General features: G+C 31.0%; 3 protein-coding genes across 3 annotated transcripts; all 3 read right to left on the bottom strand.

Annotated features, from left to right (window-relative positions):
* Nucleotides 1–795: 795 nt before the first annotated feature.
* Nucleotides 796–3777, bottom strand: LOC145742540 (gamma-butyrobetaine dioxygenase-like). The gene is made up of 10 exons (XM_082560317.1): nt 3695–3777; nt 3495–3631; nt 2928–3153; nt 2793–2865; nt 2411–2455; nt 2137–2297; nt 1884–2079; nt 1680–1805; nt 1165–1269; nt 796–903 (listed from the first exon to the last, which is right to left on the bottom strand). The coding sequence occupies exons 1-10, from the start codon at nt 3775–3777 to the stop codon at nt 796–798; spliced, it is 1260 nt and encodes a 419-aa protein (XP_082416443.1).
* A 1174-nt stretch (nt 3778–4951) lies between these two features.
* On the bottom strand, nt 4952–8306 carry LOC145742539 (putative gamma-butyrobetaine dioxygenase). The gene is made up of 10 exons (XM_082560316.1): nt 8203–8306; nt 7836–7972; nt 7505–7733; nt 7371–7398; nt 7056–7100; nt 6620–6780; nt 6159–6351; nt 5783–5908; nt 5582–5686; nt 4952–5160 (listed from the first exon to the last, which is right to left on the bottom strand). The coding sequence occupies exons 1-10, from the start codon at nt 8304–8306 to the stop codon at nt 5053–5055; spliced, it is 1236 nt and encodes a 411-aa protein (XP_082416442.1). The 3' UTR covers nt 4952–5052.
* A 1162-nt stretch (nt 8307–9468) lies between these two features.
* LOC145742538 (gamma-butyrobetaine dioxygenase-like) lies at nt 9469–13757 on the bottom strand. The gene is made up of 8 exons (XM_082560315.1): nt 13657–13757; nt 13276–13412; nt 12027–12255; nt 11854–11926; nt 11102–11262; nt 10722–10914; nt 10072–10197; nt 9469–9576 (listed from the first exon to the last, which is right to left on the bottom strand). The coding sequence occupies exons 1-8, from the start codon at nt 13755–13757 to the stop codon at nt 9469–9471; spliced, it is 1128 nt and encodes a 375-aa protein (XP_082416441.1).
* Nucleotides 13758–14319: the final 562 nt, after the last annotated feature.

The raw sequence follows: 14319 nt of genomic DNA, 5'->3' as shown, positions 1-14319 counted from the left end.
ATTTTGACAAAGTCAATCTATTAATTTGCACCACTATTATTACTTTTTAGTTTATTACAACTAACAAACACATTAATATTTTCATGTTTGTTCTTTCTTAACCTTTCAAAATAGTAAGAAAAGATTAGTTGGTATTTAAAGTTTGCTTTTAGGTTATAATAAAGCAAGAGTTAACCGGTTGACATGTTGCAATATTTGATGTTGTTAATCCTATAATGACCCTAAAGTTACTGGTGTGTCCTTTTTTATTGGGTGTCAAGACTTTTTCTTGCATTTTATATTAATATATTTTTAATAAACCTATTGCTATATTTTTAATTTTCTTTATAATTTATTTCATGCATATATGGTTATATTATAATAATACTTAGCAATATATAAAATCACAAACGCTTAAGGTGGAAATCCTAAAACACTGGAAATCCTAGTCAAGATTTAGAGGTTGTAAAAGTAAACAAAATCATGCAAAAAAATGAGATGTTCTCAAGTTGCTTATGGCATTTTAAAATATTAAAGGTTATAATTGCCCAATAAGCTGCTGATTAGGTGTTGGCTTAGCAGGAGTTCATACCGTTTATAGAGTCCTACTCAAGGTCCCTACAGCATGAGAGCAGTCGGGATAAAACTGATGACTTCAAGTAGTAAAGCCAAGTGTTTTGACCATTACACCACGGAGCCGGTTTTATAAAAGAAGCAAATATTAAATTTCGGAGAAAAGCTATTACATTATAGAAAGTTTTAGTATATTTATTATAATTATGAAATCTTAACAACGATCTTCTATTAATTAAAATTTTAAAACGACGACCCGTTTCCAATTTTTGGAGGCACAACTTCGATGCCAAGTTTCTTCCCTAAAGCTACGTAGTTTGACTTCATATTGACTGTATTTACGCACATCAGCTAAACAATATAAAATTATTATTTAAAAGTGTGGTTAAGCAATCATGGCAGCTAACTACTGGCCGAAAGGTTTGGGGTTCGAACCGCACCATTGCCACACTATTTGCCCTTGAGCCCGGCGTTTACGGATAGCTCAAACACGTCACAATATCACACCCCTACCCAATTAAAAATATAAAACCTATTGCCTTAAGGTGATATGAAAAAAAAAATTATTATTTAAAATCTAATCGTTGTAAAATTTAAAATGTGAATGCTTACTGCTATTGTGCGAACACCACCATTCGTCTTAAATCCAGTTCTAGAATGTACCAATCTCTGGTTGTTAAAGCATGACATTTTTCCAGCAGTGTGCTTGTAGTGATACTAGAAATTAATTAAAAAAATTAGTAGATATAATAATAACAATCGATTTCTGTACCATCTATCTAGTAAACCTTAACAAAATAATGTAGTGTAGTAGTCAGAACACTTGCTACACTACATGAGGTCGTAGATTTGATTCCCATTGATCTCATGCTGTGGCGTCCTTGAGTAAGGCGTTATAAACGGTATGAACTCCTGCTGAGCAAGCACTTAATCAGTAACTTATAATTATCAGGCTATTATAATCTATAATAAGGCTGGGTCGGGGTAACGATTGTCAAGGCTGGGTCGGGGTAACGGTTGTCACTTGATGTTTAGGGCTTGCAGTCACCTTTCCACATCCACGATAAAGATATTTTAAAAATATTGTAGGCTTAGACAACAATAGCTTAAAAGATCAAAACTAGCACCTGAATTTCTTTTCTATATTCTAGCATTTTCGCAAACACTTTATAAGCGTTGTAATAGCGGTCCACGTCTTTATGTTTGACTTGAATTATTGGTGAATAATCGCCATTCCAGTTTACAGATGTTACCTAAGAAAATAATAGGTAAAATATAGGATACAAACCATTTAAATCTAGTAGCCTGAATGCTGCTAATTGACTTGCTACCTTTTCATAGTAGTCAACAACAATATGGGTATTTTGAAAGCTCCATATTTTGCCTTTGTGTGGTTGTGTATATTGGAAAGTGACAGGTATTTCGCAAAGTGCTTTAAAATGTTGCGGAGATTCTGCCTTCAAAAGGTCAGCTGCTTCAAAAAGATCTACTGCTATAGAATCACCACCTTCGATACATGGATCAAATCTAAAGTTTTAATAGAAATTTAAACGCGTCAACTGGGTATAAAAAGTTACTAATTACCTTAGACACATTTGTAAAGCTATTGTTGCATGAAGTGGAGGATGATAGGGAAAGTCTTGGTGCAAACTCAAAGCTCCTGTTAGCTGCCCACTGCTAACTTCGCTTGTTGAATGATCTTTTGATGACAGAACATCAATTTCAGCCTCAGCGCTTTCTGGGTCCTTGCCAAAAACGAAAATGTTATTGCTATATTTGATAACTAGTAAATTTACGCAAAAGACAATTCCATTTTCAAGAAATACTTTGTGAATATGTTGTGTATTTATTTTCTTACCTTAACAAAAAGAGATATGGCCAAGTCTCCCAGTAAATGACCCATCTATAAAAATCAAATTTTTTTAAATTCGTTTAAGTTGAATAAACCGACAGCGTGGTGTGGTAGTCGGCAAAACACTTGCTACACTACATAGGGTCGTGGGTTCGATTCCCACTGCTCTCATACTGTAACGCCCTTAAGTAAAGCCACATAAACAGTATGAACTCATGCTAAGGTAACACCCAATTAGCAGTTAATTATCGGGCAATTAAAATCTATATAATATCCAAAACTCGAGACTGGGTCGGGAGAACTGATGTTACTCTATGTTTAGGTTCTGAAGTCGACCTTTCCACATCAGGGATAAAGATATATTTAAAAAGGACATTATTTAACAAACCTGTCTTAACTCTTCACCGCTTGGAGCATTATTAACAATGCATATTCCGTTTTCAAAAATATAGCGCATCCAGCTAAACAAATTAAAATATTTTACAAGTTTTTAAATGTAATTTGTGTAATTGGTTAAGCGTACTTAAAAACCCAGTGCTCTTTATCGCTTTCATAATCCTTCCAATCAATTTCTTGAATAGTTCGGTCGTTATCTTTTCGAGAGTTGTTAAAACGACTGATGACGTCACATTCTTCTAATTTCTTGTTCAAGCAAGTGTCACAGTAACAGTTTGTTCTTAGCCATTGTAGATTAAATTTACTGGCATGGTTTTTAACCACCTCCCCGTCAAATTTTAAACAGATTGTGTCTGGAATTTAACATGATGTTACATAGTATTTATTTTTTTTATTTTTTTAAAATTTATTTATCCTTGATGTGAAAAGGTCGACTTCACTACCCAAACATAAAGTAACATCAGTTACCTAGACCCAGTCCCAAGTATCCTTTGATTTTTGGGGCCTTAATAGATTATAATTTATTAATTATGCTGCTGATTAAGTGTTGGCTTATCAGGAGTTTATACCGTTTTTAGCACTTGAGGACGCTACAGCGTAAAAGCAGTGAGAATCAAACCCAGGACCTCATTTATGCGAAGGTGTAGTTCATTTTTTTAAATATATATTTGGATTTATTTGAAACATGTTTTACTATTTTTTTCGACCGTTGCATTATTGATACGAAGGTCGTCAGAAAAGTCTCTTATTCTGTTATTAAAACTTCCTGGCACGAGACCAGGGTGGCAGTCATTACAATCGCATCGAAATCGAAGCCATTGGGCATGAAACCTTAAAAAAAGCAATATTTTATTTTTTTAAAAACAACCTATAATAATTTTAATAATTTTTTACCTGCTTTTATGTTCTTCATGTTTATTCCAAACAAGAATTAGCTCATTTCCATTATCTGATATTTGAACCTTAGGATCCCACATTTTTGGTTATATATAAATATTATTTAATTTAACTATTTCCAAAATAACTGAACATAATCATTTCAAAACAACTGGTTTTATTAGCACAAACAAAAACAAACTAACGAAATCACATAATAAAAACAACACAAGATATAAAAACAATAACAAATAATCGTTGTTCGTGGTATTGATATGGGTAAATAAATAAATACTATGTGCAATGATTATAATATATTAGCAATACAAGGCCACGCCCTTTATAGATTTTGTACTTTTTAAAAGAAGGTTAATTTTGTAAATGTTTACAAATTTTATAAAGGCAGGCCAATTGTTCAGGGTTTTAACTTGTTTTTAGCTACATGAAAAACTAATAAAATTGCTCAACAAATTTAGATGCTTCTGCCAATAATTATTTAAATATACCTAAGCGTATTTTGACACAAAATTTTTACTCACTAAATGCTTTATGTTTTCGTATTAAATAATAGCACAATTCCAATATGAACTAGATTTATTTGATAAATAAAATATGGTTCGAAATCGTTTGATCATTTTCATTTAACATCTATTTAAGCAAATATAGATATAAACTAGATCTCATTACGTTATCGCAAAGGAAGCACAAACTACGAAATTGATATGACGCTCACAGGAATTTACAGCGCAGAACTATACAAACCGAGTAACATATAACTATCAAATAAATGTTATTTGCACAATATTATAAAGATTTATTAAAATTTATTATTTGTATCATGATATTCAATCGATAAAAATGTAAAAACCAAATTTGATTCGATTTTTAATGAAAAACAAGCAATTAATATTTGTTATAAACTACCAAAAATTTATTTTTAACAGTTTGCAACACAATAGGATAATAACATCCATACTAAAAAATGTATAACTTTAAATTTTAAAGAACAGAAGTTATCGCCTTTAAAATTTTGACTACAAAGAACAAAAACAATACCAAATACACTGACAATAACAATATGTTTCAAAATCTAAGATTTCGAATCATAATTAACAATTTATAATTCATTTTATTTAAATACATTGTTAAACAAACTCTTTCTATCATTTTTGATTAATTTTTGTTTTTTTATCTAAATAGTGATTAAAAGTTTGTTTATTTTAAAGATTGACGAATATAGTGAGCAACAGAAATGATTATAAAGCAGTAAAAGTTGTGTGAGCAAAGATGATTGGTGACCGCAAACATTAGCGTTGTTACATTACCAATAAAAAATATTAATAAAAACGAAGCATTTAAATGACGGTTCAAAATGATTAAAATGAAGATCCATTTCCAATCTTTGGAGGGGGGACTGTAATTCCCAACTTTTTTGCCAGACCGATGTAATTCGCTTTCATATTAACAGTATTCACACAAGAGCACTGTAAATAAAAGCCTATATTTTTAAATTGGATCATGTAATAAGTTTTTTTTAGCTTTAATGTGGCAAGGTTGACTTGGCGACATAAACATAGAGTAACATTAGTTACTCTGACCCAGTTTTGAATTTTCTTTAACAGTTTGGGTAGGAGGTCAAATAGGTGTTTGTACCGTTTTATTGCCTTACTTAGGGGCGCTTTAGCAGAAGAAATTTTTGAATCCAGGACCTCATGTATTGACAAGTGTTTTTACCCTTACACCACGCTGTATAAATAAATATTTTGTCTTGATATATATATATAACACGTTAATTTGTTCTTAGTAGCATAGCTCTTGGAAAAACTCAAACTTGAGACCCTTTGAACCACAATCTGCTGCCACGACTGTTAAACTATATAACCAAAAATATATTTACATACTTACCACTATATAGCGCCACCCTCCGTTTGGTGTAAATCCCTCCCTGGTGTGAATCATTCTTACATTGTTAAAACAAAACATAGTTCCGGGGCTATGTTTAAACCGATACTGTATAAAAATAAAGTTGTCACAAAAATATCTTAATATATTTCTAAAAAATAATAGAAACATTAAAAAAATAAGGTTAAAATTTTGAATACTTACCTTGATTTCTTTCCGGTTGTCTAAAATCTCCAAAAACGCTTTGTAAGCATCGTAATAGCGATCGACGTCACATCCTCTTACTTGCAGTTCTGGCGAAAAATCACCATTCCAGTTAACTGCCGTAACCTAAACACAAAGTCACATTTGATAGTCTAAGTAAGCAAGTCTTCTTGCATTGATTTACGAGTAATTAACCTTTTTATTTTTTAATTTTAAATGACTGTTTTAAGGCTTGAACAAAAGTTAACATTTCCTTATTCACTTTTTTAAGTTATTTTTGGTTTATACTGCCAAATAATTGACAAGGACCATTTTTTTGTGGCGGTAGTTTTTTAGGCACATCTTAAACAACTATTTAAAATTATAGAAAATCTACCTTCCCATAATAATCAACAACGATGTTAGTTTTTTGTAAGCACCAAGTTTTGCCCTGTTCGTCAGTATATTGGAATATAACAGGTATTTCACTCAGAGCTTTAAAATGTTGTGGAGATTCGGATTTTAAAACTTCAGCAGCTTCAAATCCATCAACAAGTACAGAATAACCTCCTTCAATAACTTCATCAAAACTAAAATCAAACAAAAATAAAATAAACTAGTTAACTCTAATATGTAAGAGTTGTAAAACTTTGCCTTTTTTATGTTTTTTATTGATCTTTGATGTATTTTTATCTGTTTGCAAATTAACCTTTAAATATTATGTATTATCACCACAGCATGAAAAGAGTTTGAATTAAACAAAGATTTTCACGAAAATTGTATTTTCCAGCCACCACAACATACCCTCAATCTTACTATGAGTTTATTTTATATTAACAAATGTTTATTTTTGTTTACCTTTCGCATTTGTGTAGCCCAATGTGGTTACACAGTGGGCCGTGATATGCATAGTCTTGATGCATGGCCATAGGTCCAGTTTGGGTTCCACCGTTTACAATTGATTCTCCCTTATTTCGGTTTGACAAATAATCAAAAACCGCGTCCGGGTTGTCTCGGTTCTTAAAGAATTACGGCATGTTGATGTTGTAACATTACATAAAGAGGTGCAATATTTTAGCACATAAACATAATGTACAATATTATTAAACTTTAAATAAATATTAAATATTCAATTTATAACTATTGAACAAATCTACTGAACAAAAATTAGCTTTTGTTCAGACTTTAGGTTGATTTTGGAAGTTTAAATGACTAATAAATAGGTAAAGTTTTGGTTTTAACTTGTAATATTTTAACTTGTAATAACAAACAGAGTTTAACTTGTAATATTTACCTCTACGAATATTGTAATCATCAGATCACCAAGTAATCTTCCAGCCTAAATAAAAAAAATATTGTTACTCATGTAGTTACTCAAAATGGCTTTAAATCATGGAACAAAGGTTTGTTAAGCCGCACCAACATCCCATTATTTTTCCATAGGACCAGTTACACAAAAACTTAAAAACATAAACAATTCAATTTGTTGACTAAAAATAAACAAATTACCTTTTTTAGTTCTTCACCACTTGGTGCGTTTTTAACAAAGCACATTCCAGCTTTAAAAATATAATCCATCCATCTAAAAAAATAAATAGTAAAAATCTACGTAAGTGTTAACATAGGTAATAACAAGTCTACATAAGTGTTAACAATATAGGTAATAACATTCATCTACAAGTGACTATAGTATGCTAATGTCTAAGTTGTATTTTAAATTTTAGTATTAATTGAAAGTCTTACTTGAATGTCCAATTATCTTTGTCGTTCTCATAATCCAACCAATCCACCTCCGGTATAGTTCTTTCTTTTTTATCAACGGCGTTGTTATAACAACTGATTACGTCACTTTTCGCCAGTTTCTGCTCGAGACAACTGTTGCAGTAACATTGCGATCGAAGAAATTTTAAGTCATGTCTGGTCACGTGACCCGGAAGTAGCTCGTTGTCGAAATTTAAACATAAGGTATTACCTAAAAAGAAAAAGAAAATGTGGTGTCATGGTAGTATAGTTACATTAGACTTCATCACAGCATATCTATGTTAAGTTTTGCATATATAATAGCCTTGTGTACCATTTTCTTCGATCGTTGCATTATTGATTCGAAGGTCATCAGAAAATTCTCTTATGCGATTTTTCCAACATCCGGGAACGCGCCCAGGGTGGCAGTCATTACATTCGCATCGAAATCGAAGCCACTTTGCATGAAATCTTTAATATCAAATTTAAAGTTTTATATTATATTTTAACCATGAAGTTATTTACACAGATTAAGGCCTGAGTTAATATCACAATTACTTACAAATGTGGCATTAAAACTAACATTTTAAATTTATTTAAAAGAACCCAAGCTTTAAAAGTTATAGACAATTATGTTTACGCAGCTTTAATAAAATTGCGTGAATAGTTTTATAGTTAAAAATAACTTTTTTAATATTTACACGCTCTCGTGGTTTTCGTCATCAGCCCAAATCAATATTAATTCGTTTCCGTTTGATAAAACACTATGAGAAATCATTGTAGCTTTGTTACATGGATTTTCCATCTCGTTTGTATTCAGTTGATCCAGATAATAGAATTTTAAATACAAGTCTAAATAAATATTTGTTTTAGTAAATATTTAGTTTGTAAATGACCTATCTTCAAAATGTGCTAATCCCAAAAGTCTAACCTAAAATGCAAGGCCTGTAAAACTGTAGCATTTTCTTGAATTATTTTTTTTCTAAACATGTTATTTTTTTTAATATGAACCTTTTTCTGTGCCCAGTGATTACGCTTATATATATATTTATAGTATGCGTTTTAACTTCATTTTGTTCTTACTTCTAATTTGTTAAATTTTAGTTTAACCAGGTCACAGTAAAATATCGAGTGTATATAAAAATCATTTAATTAGAACTGTCTATATTTCTTGAAAAACAAAATTGTTTTGCAGTAATTATTCACAATACACTTACTATATGTTATTATTTATATTTTGTACAACTCTTACTGACCAATATTTAAACATATATAATATAACTAATCAAAGGAAGTCGTGATATGCATCATATTCTACATATATGTACGCATATATTAAACATAGTATATAACATCTATTTCCCTTTTTTTTGTAAGCATTTCTGCTACAAATTCGAAAGAATAACAATATGTTAGATTACTTATGTTTTTGTACAAAACAACTTTTCACAATTTAGTGATGGATTGCTGGGTTGTTTCCGTTATATAATGACGTTTTAGTAAAATAGTTTGCTGCAATTTGGGTTTCTGAAATTCAAAAAACAAAAAAATCGGTCTTTGTGCCAAAATGCACTTAAAATTATTTTAGGGCTTTAACCAAAGATAAAATACATTATTGTTACCCTGACTCAGTCTTAAGATGCCTTTTGCAGTTCGGAATGTTATAAATTATAATTGCTTAATAATTGAGCTGCCAATTAAGTTATGGATCTACATGAGTTCATACCGTTTATAGCGCCTTACCCAGGGGCGCTACATCATGGGAAAAGTGGTGATCGAACCCAAGACCTTATATAGTTAAACAAATTGTCCTAAACGCTACACCTTGCTGCCGTTCTTAGCACAACACAATCTACTTTATCGTCTTGAATACTTTTATTTATTTAAACCAAATTGGTCTTGGTAGTATTTTACAAATTTAAAATAGAGATTTTAATACTGAGTATACAAGTCATGCTATAAAATAATTAAAACGAAGATCCGTTTCCAATTTTTGGAAGGGATACTTTAATTCCGAGTTTTTTTGCCAATCCGATATAGTTGGCTTTCATGTTTACGTTGTTTACACTGATGCACTGCAAAAAAATAGTAAAAGTTAAACTGTTCGAAATACCCTATAAAACCTATTTAAACGATAACACCAATGTAAAGTGAATATAGGCCAAGCTTTGGTAAACCTATGCATTTGTATTTGTATATTTAAATATGTCACTATAAAACAAAAACATTTTAATGTGAGAAGATGCAAGAAAGTGACTTCTAAAGCCAAAAATAAGGCAATTGGCGTGGTTTAAACCAAAATTTCATTAGTCAAAGGCCAGTTTACCACACTACCGACCATTATAAAATATATTTTGTATAAATAATATAAACATACTGACCACTATACGACGCAGTCCCCCATTTGCTATGAAACCCTCTCTTTTATGGATCATTCTTACATTGTTAAAGCAAAACATAGTACCGGGACTATGTTTAAAACGATACTGTAGATCAAAATTTAAGGTTTTAAAAACTCTACTTTTTAATAAAATATTTATCGAAGCAAAAAAAAAATCTGAAAATGTTACCCTCATTTCTTTTCGACTTTCTACAATTGCTGAAAAGGCTTTGTATGCATCGTAATAACGATCGACGTCACATCCCTTGACTTGAATTTCAGGGGAATAATCACCATTCCAGTTTACAGCTGTTACCTATTAATTTGAAATTACAAATAGGCAATTTAGTTTTTTAATATTATTAGGATTGAACTCGGTATATGTATTTTTTGTGACATTATGATATATTTTTTTAAGCTAGGCTAATAATGTATTGTCGAAAATATTTGCTTTTATTCTGCGATAACTTTGTCTAACTTGAATGTGCGTGTTAAAACCTTAATAATTATAGACCTGGGCCACTTCACGACCCAAACATAGAGTAACATCAGTTACTCCGACCCGGTCTCAAGTTGCCTGTGTTTGGAATATTTTAGATTATAATTGCCTGATAATTAAACTGCTGATCAAGTGTTGGCTGTAGTAGGTATGCACACCATTTAAATCGACTTACTTAAGGGTGCTACAGCGTGAGAACATTGAAAATCGAACCAAGGACTTCATATAGTCAAGCCAAGTGTTCAGAACACTACCTTATGCTGCTGTTATTTCTTCACTTTATGTATTTTTAAGTTATAAAAAAATATAGTCCTAATCTTTAACTAGCAAATTAAGTTCACCTTTCCATAATAATCAACAACGATGTTAGTTTTTTGTAAGCACCAAGTTTTGCCCTGTTCGTCAGTATATTGGAATATAACAGGTATTTCACTCAGAGCTTTAAAATGTTGTGGAGATTCAGATTTTAAAACTTCAGCAGCTTCAAATCCATCAACAAGTACAGACCAACCTCCTTCGATACAATCATCAAAACTACAATTACATAAATAAAAATACAATTTTAATATAGAGTTGTAATCTTGATTATAAAAAATACTTCCTTTACTTTTAACTTAACACTACAGCCTAAGTTTAAAATTGAAACTAAGACAGTAAGTTAGATAAGTTGATGTTAGCAAATAAGAGTAACTTCAGGTGACCAAAACGAATTCCTATTTACCTTATACATTTGTGTAGACTTATATGGTTAAACAACTGAGGATGATATGGATAGTCTTGATGCATGCCCATGGACCCGGTTTGGGTACCAACATTTTCTATAGCTTCCCCCTTATTTTTGTTGGACAAATAATCGAACACGGCGTCCGGACTGTCACGATCCTTAAAGAATAATAGTACAGTGTTACGTAACAAAACGCAGTGTGCATTGACCCTATATACAATGTTGTTAACTGTTTAAAGGCTGATTTTACATTCTTTTAAAATAGCTAGGCCTACTGCTTTAGGTTAATTTTTTAAATTAACTGGCAGCGTGATGTGGTGGTCAGAACACTTGGCTTCACTATTTGAGATCCTAAGTTTAATCTTCACCGCAATCATGATGTAGCGCCTTTAATTAAGGCGCTTTAAATGGTATGAACCTATACTGAGTTAACATTTGATCAGCAGCTTAATTTTAAGAAAATTTTAATTTAGGCTATATTATCCCAAACTGCTATAGGCAACTCGAGAATAGGCCGGAGTATTAAATGTTACTGTACATTTAGACCGTGAAGTCGACCCTACCACATCATGAATAAATAAATATCATGCAAACTAAGATAGATTTTAATTCGTGATGTTACACTACCGCTACGAAGATTGCAATCATCAAGTCACCCAGCAACCTTGCAGCCTAAACAAACATAATAAATTCACTGGATAAAACGTCTTGCAATATCTTAATTCTTAAACAAAAAATAAACGAATTACCTTTTTAAGTTCTTCTCCACTTGGTGCATTTTTAACGAAGCACATTCCAGCTTTAAAAATGTAATCCATCCATCTTAAAAAGTAAATAGTAAAAAAAAATGGCAACAACAAAAAAATGGCAACGGTAATATTCAAATTATATTTTAAATTTTAGTATTAACTAAAAGTCTTACTTGAACGTCCAATTATCTTTGTCGTTCTCATAATCCAACCAATCCACCTCCGGTATAGTTCTTTCTTTTTTATCAACGGCGTTGTTATGGCAACTAATCACGTCACTTTTCGCCAGTTTTTGTTTCAGGCAGCTATTGCAGTAACAGTGCGATCGGAGCCATTTTAGTTCGTGTCTGGTCACGTGACCAGGAAGTAGCTCATTGTCGAAATCCAAACGTAGAATATTACCTAAAACAAAATTAAGAGTGTTATTTTTGGTTATTAAGTTACACCAAACTTATTGCAGCAGATTTTTTCACATTTATTTATCCTGGAGTGGAAAGGTCGACTTCACGACCCAAACGTAAACAACAGTTACCCTGTCCCAAAGTATATATATAAACACAAGTAGTACAACTGGATTGCTACGTCATTTTTTCGATTCATGGAGGCCAAAATGGGTCTTAAAATGCATTACAGGCATAGGAAAAAACAAGAATATTTTGATTTACAAAAATTTCTACCATGGGCACCTAAAAATTTAACCAGAATTCCATTATACTAATATTTTGACACATTTATACGCAAAAATTTTATTAAAAATACCAAAATTGTATTTTCTCAAAAAAATTATCGCGTGCCCTGAGTATTATTTAAGTTTGTCCCCAATTTTCATTCATACAACAATGTGTTTTATGACGTAATAATGTTAAGTAAACAACATTTTAGACATTTTTTTATTATTTTATTTCTTTTTTACTTTTATTTTAATTATATCTCTATTTAATAACAACACTACACGAAAAAACTGCGCGTAAAAATGTTAAAATATTATTAAAATGGAATTCCGGTAAAACTTTTAGATTTCTACGTAAGGAATTCTTGTAAAACGGGATGTTCGTGTTTTTTCCTATACCTGTAATGCATTTCTAAGGCCCATTTTGATCTTCTAATTTTATTTCCGGTCACGTGATAAACTACTTGTGTTTATATATATACTTTGCTCTGTCCCAGTCTCAAGTTGCCTTTTGCAGTTTTGGATATTATAGGTTATATATGCCCGTTAATAAGCTGCTGATTAAATTTTGGCTTAGCAGGAGTTTGTATTATTAATACCGCGTTACTAAAAAAGCGCTACAGCATGAAAGCACAGTGAGTCGAACCAGGGATCCCATGTAGCAATATTAAGTGTTATGACCGCTACACCACGCACATTTACATACGAATTGCATAAAATTTGGTTTCTGTTGTAATTATTTCATTTTTTACCCTTTTCTTCGATCGTTGCATTATTGATTCGAAGGTCATCAGAAAATTCTCTTATTCTATTTTTCCAACATCCGGGAATTCGTCCAGGGTGGCAGTCATTACATTCGCATCGAAATCGAAGCCATTGGGCATGAAACCTTAAGAAATTGAAATTGTAGTTTTCGTTAAATTCTAATAACATTATAGCTTTATCTACACAAATAAACACTAACGTTTTCAACACATTTTAATAAAAACGCTATCGATTATACAAAAAGATTAAAGTGGCCTAACTTTTGAAAGACATATTTTAAATTGGCAGAGCTTTAAAAGAAGTTGAATAAAATAACAATAGTTTAAGTTAAAAATATTTGTAAAATTTCTGATTTTTAAAATACTAACACGCTTTCGTGGTTTTCGTCATCTGCCCAAACCAATATAAGTTCGTTTCCATTTGCTGAAACATTATGTGAAATTACCTCTGCTTTACACTGAGCCTCCATACCTCTTTATGTAATAAACTTTTTGTAATCTGTAAAAAAAATACTGTTTGCAATAAATCTTAGGTTAGCTCTAAGCAAGTTTTAGTTTTACAAAATTTGTTTAATATTTTTTAATTTTGTTTTACTAATTTTTATACTACTAATTAAAAAATAAATTTAAAATACTTTAACTTTCCGTTAAACGTAAAAGCATTTATTTTATATTTAGTTTTAAAACACATTTTTAATTTTTAATTTTTTGGGGGATATTCTGACTGTTCTCATTATAACCATTTTTCAGATTTTAAATTAATAGCATTGAAAATACGCATTATAAAAATATTACACAGCAAAATAATTGAATGTGAACGACGTTATACCTATAGTGCTTTTAAAAATGATGTCTAAGAAATTCGTTTCTGGAAACGCAGTAAACAGAATGATAGATCACATATGTTTATAAAGAAAATAAGATGACAAATTTTACCCTTTCCGTTATGTAACTGTTTAGAAACATATTTTTTTGGTAGTGTTATAAGTTTCGATTACAAATTTAAATACAAAGCTTAAGTTCCGTTTTAAT

This window comes from Corella eumyota, chromosome 2 (assembly GCF_963082875.1).
Source record: "Corella eumyota chromosome 2, kaCorEumy4.1, whole genome shotgun sequence".
Taxonomy (NCBI): Eukaryota; Metazoa; Chordata; class Ascidiacea; order Phlebobranchia; family Corellidae; genus Corella; species Corella eumyota.
Note: the sequence above shows the minus strand (reverse complement) of the source record. Positions and strands in the feature narration are given on the sequence as shown.

Bases quoted from the DNA above. Each gene is read 5' to 3' on its own strand.
- LOC145742540 (XM_082560317.1), bottom strand. From the start codon at position 3,777: ATGTGGGATCCTAAGGTTCAAATATCAGATAATGGAAATGAGCTAATT. The intron at 2,080-2,136 runs GTAATTAGTAAC...TTAAAACTTTAG, and splicing joins GCTTTACAAATGTGTCTAAG to ATTTGATCCATGTATCGAAG. The intron at 904-1,164 runs GTAAGCATTCAC...TATATTGTTTAG, and splicing joins GTGGTGTTCGCACAATAGCA to CTGATGTGCGTAAATACAGT.
- LOC145742539 (XM_082560316.1), bottom strand. From the start codon at position 8,306: ATGGAAAATCCATGTAACAAAGCTACAATGATTTCTCATAGTGTTTTA. The intron at 7,973-8,202 runs GTAAATATTAAA...TTGATATTAAAG, and splicing joins GACGAAAACCACGAGAGCGT to ATTTCATGCAAAGTGGCTTC. The intron at 7,734-7,835 runs GTACACAAGGCT...TTTTCTTTTTAG, and splicing joins TGCAACGATCGAAGAAAATG to GTAATACCTTATGTTTAAAT.
- LOC145742538 (XM_082560315.1), bottom strand. From the start codon at position 13,757: ATGGAGGCTCAGTGTAAAGCAGAGGTAATTTCACATAATGTTTCAGCA. The intron at 11,927-12,026 runs GTAAGACTTTTA...TTACTTTTTAAG, and splicing joins AAAGATAATTGGACGTTCAA to ATGGATGGATTACATTTTTA. The intron at 9,577-10,071 runs GTAACATTTTCA...ATTTTTTTGCAG, and splicing joins AAAGTCGAAAAGAAATGAGG to TGCATCAGTGTAAACAACGT.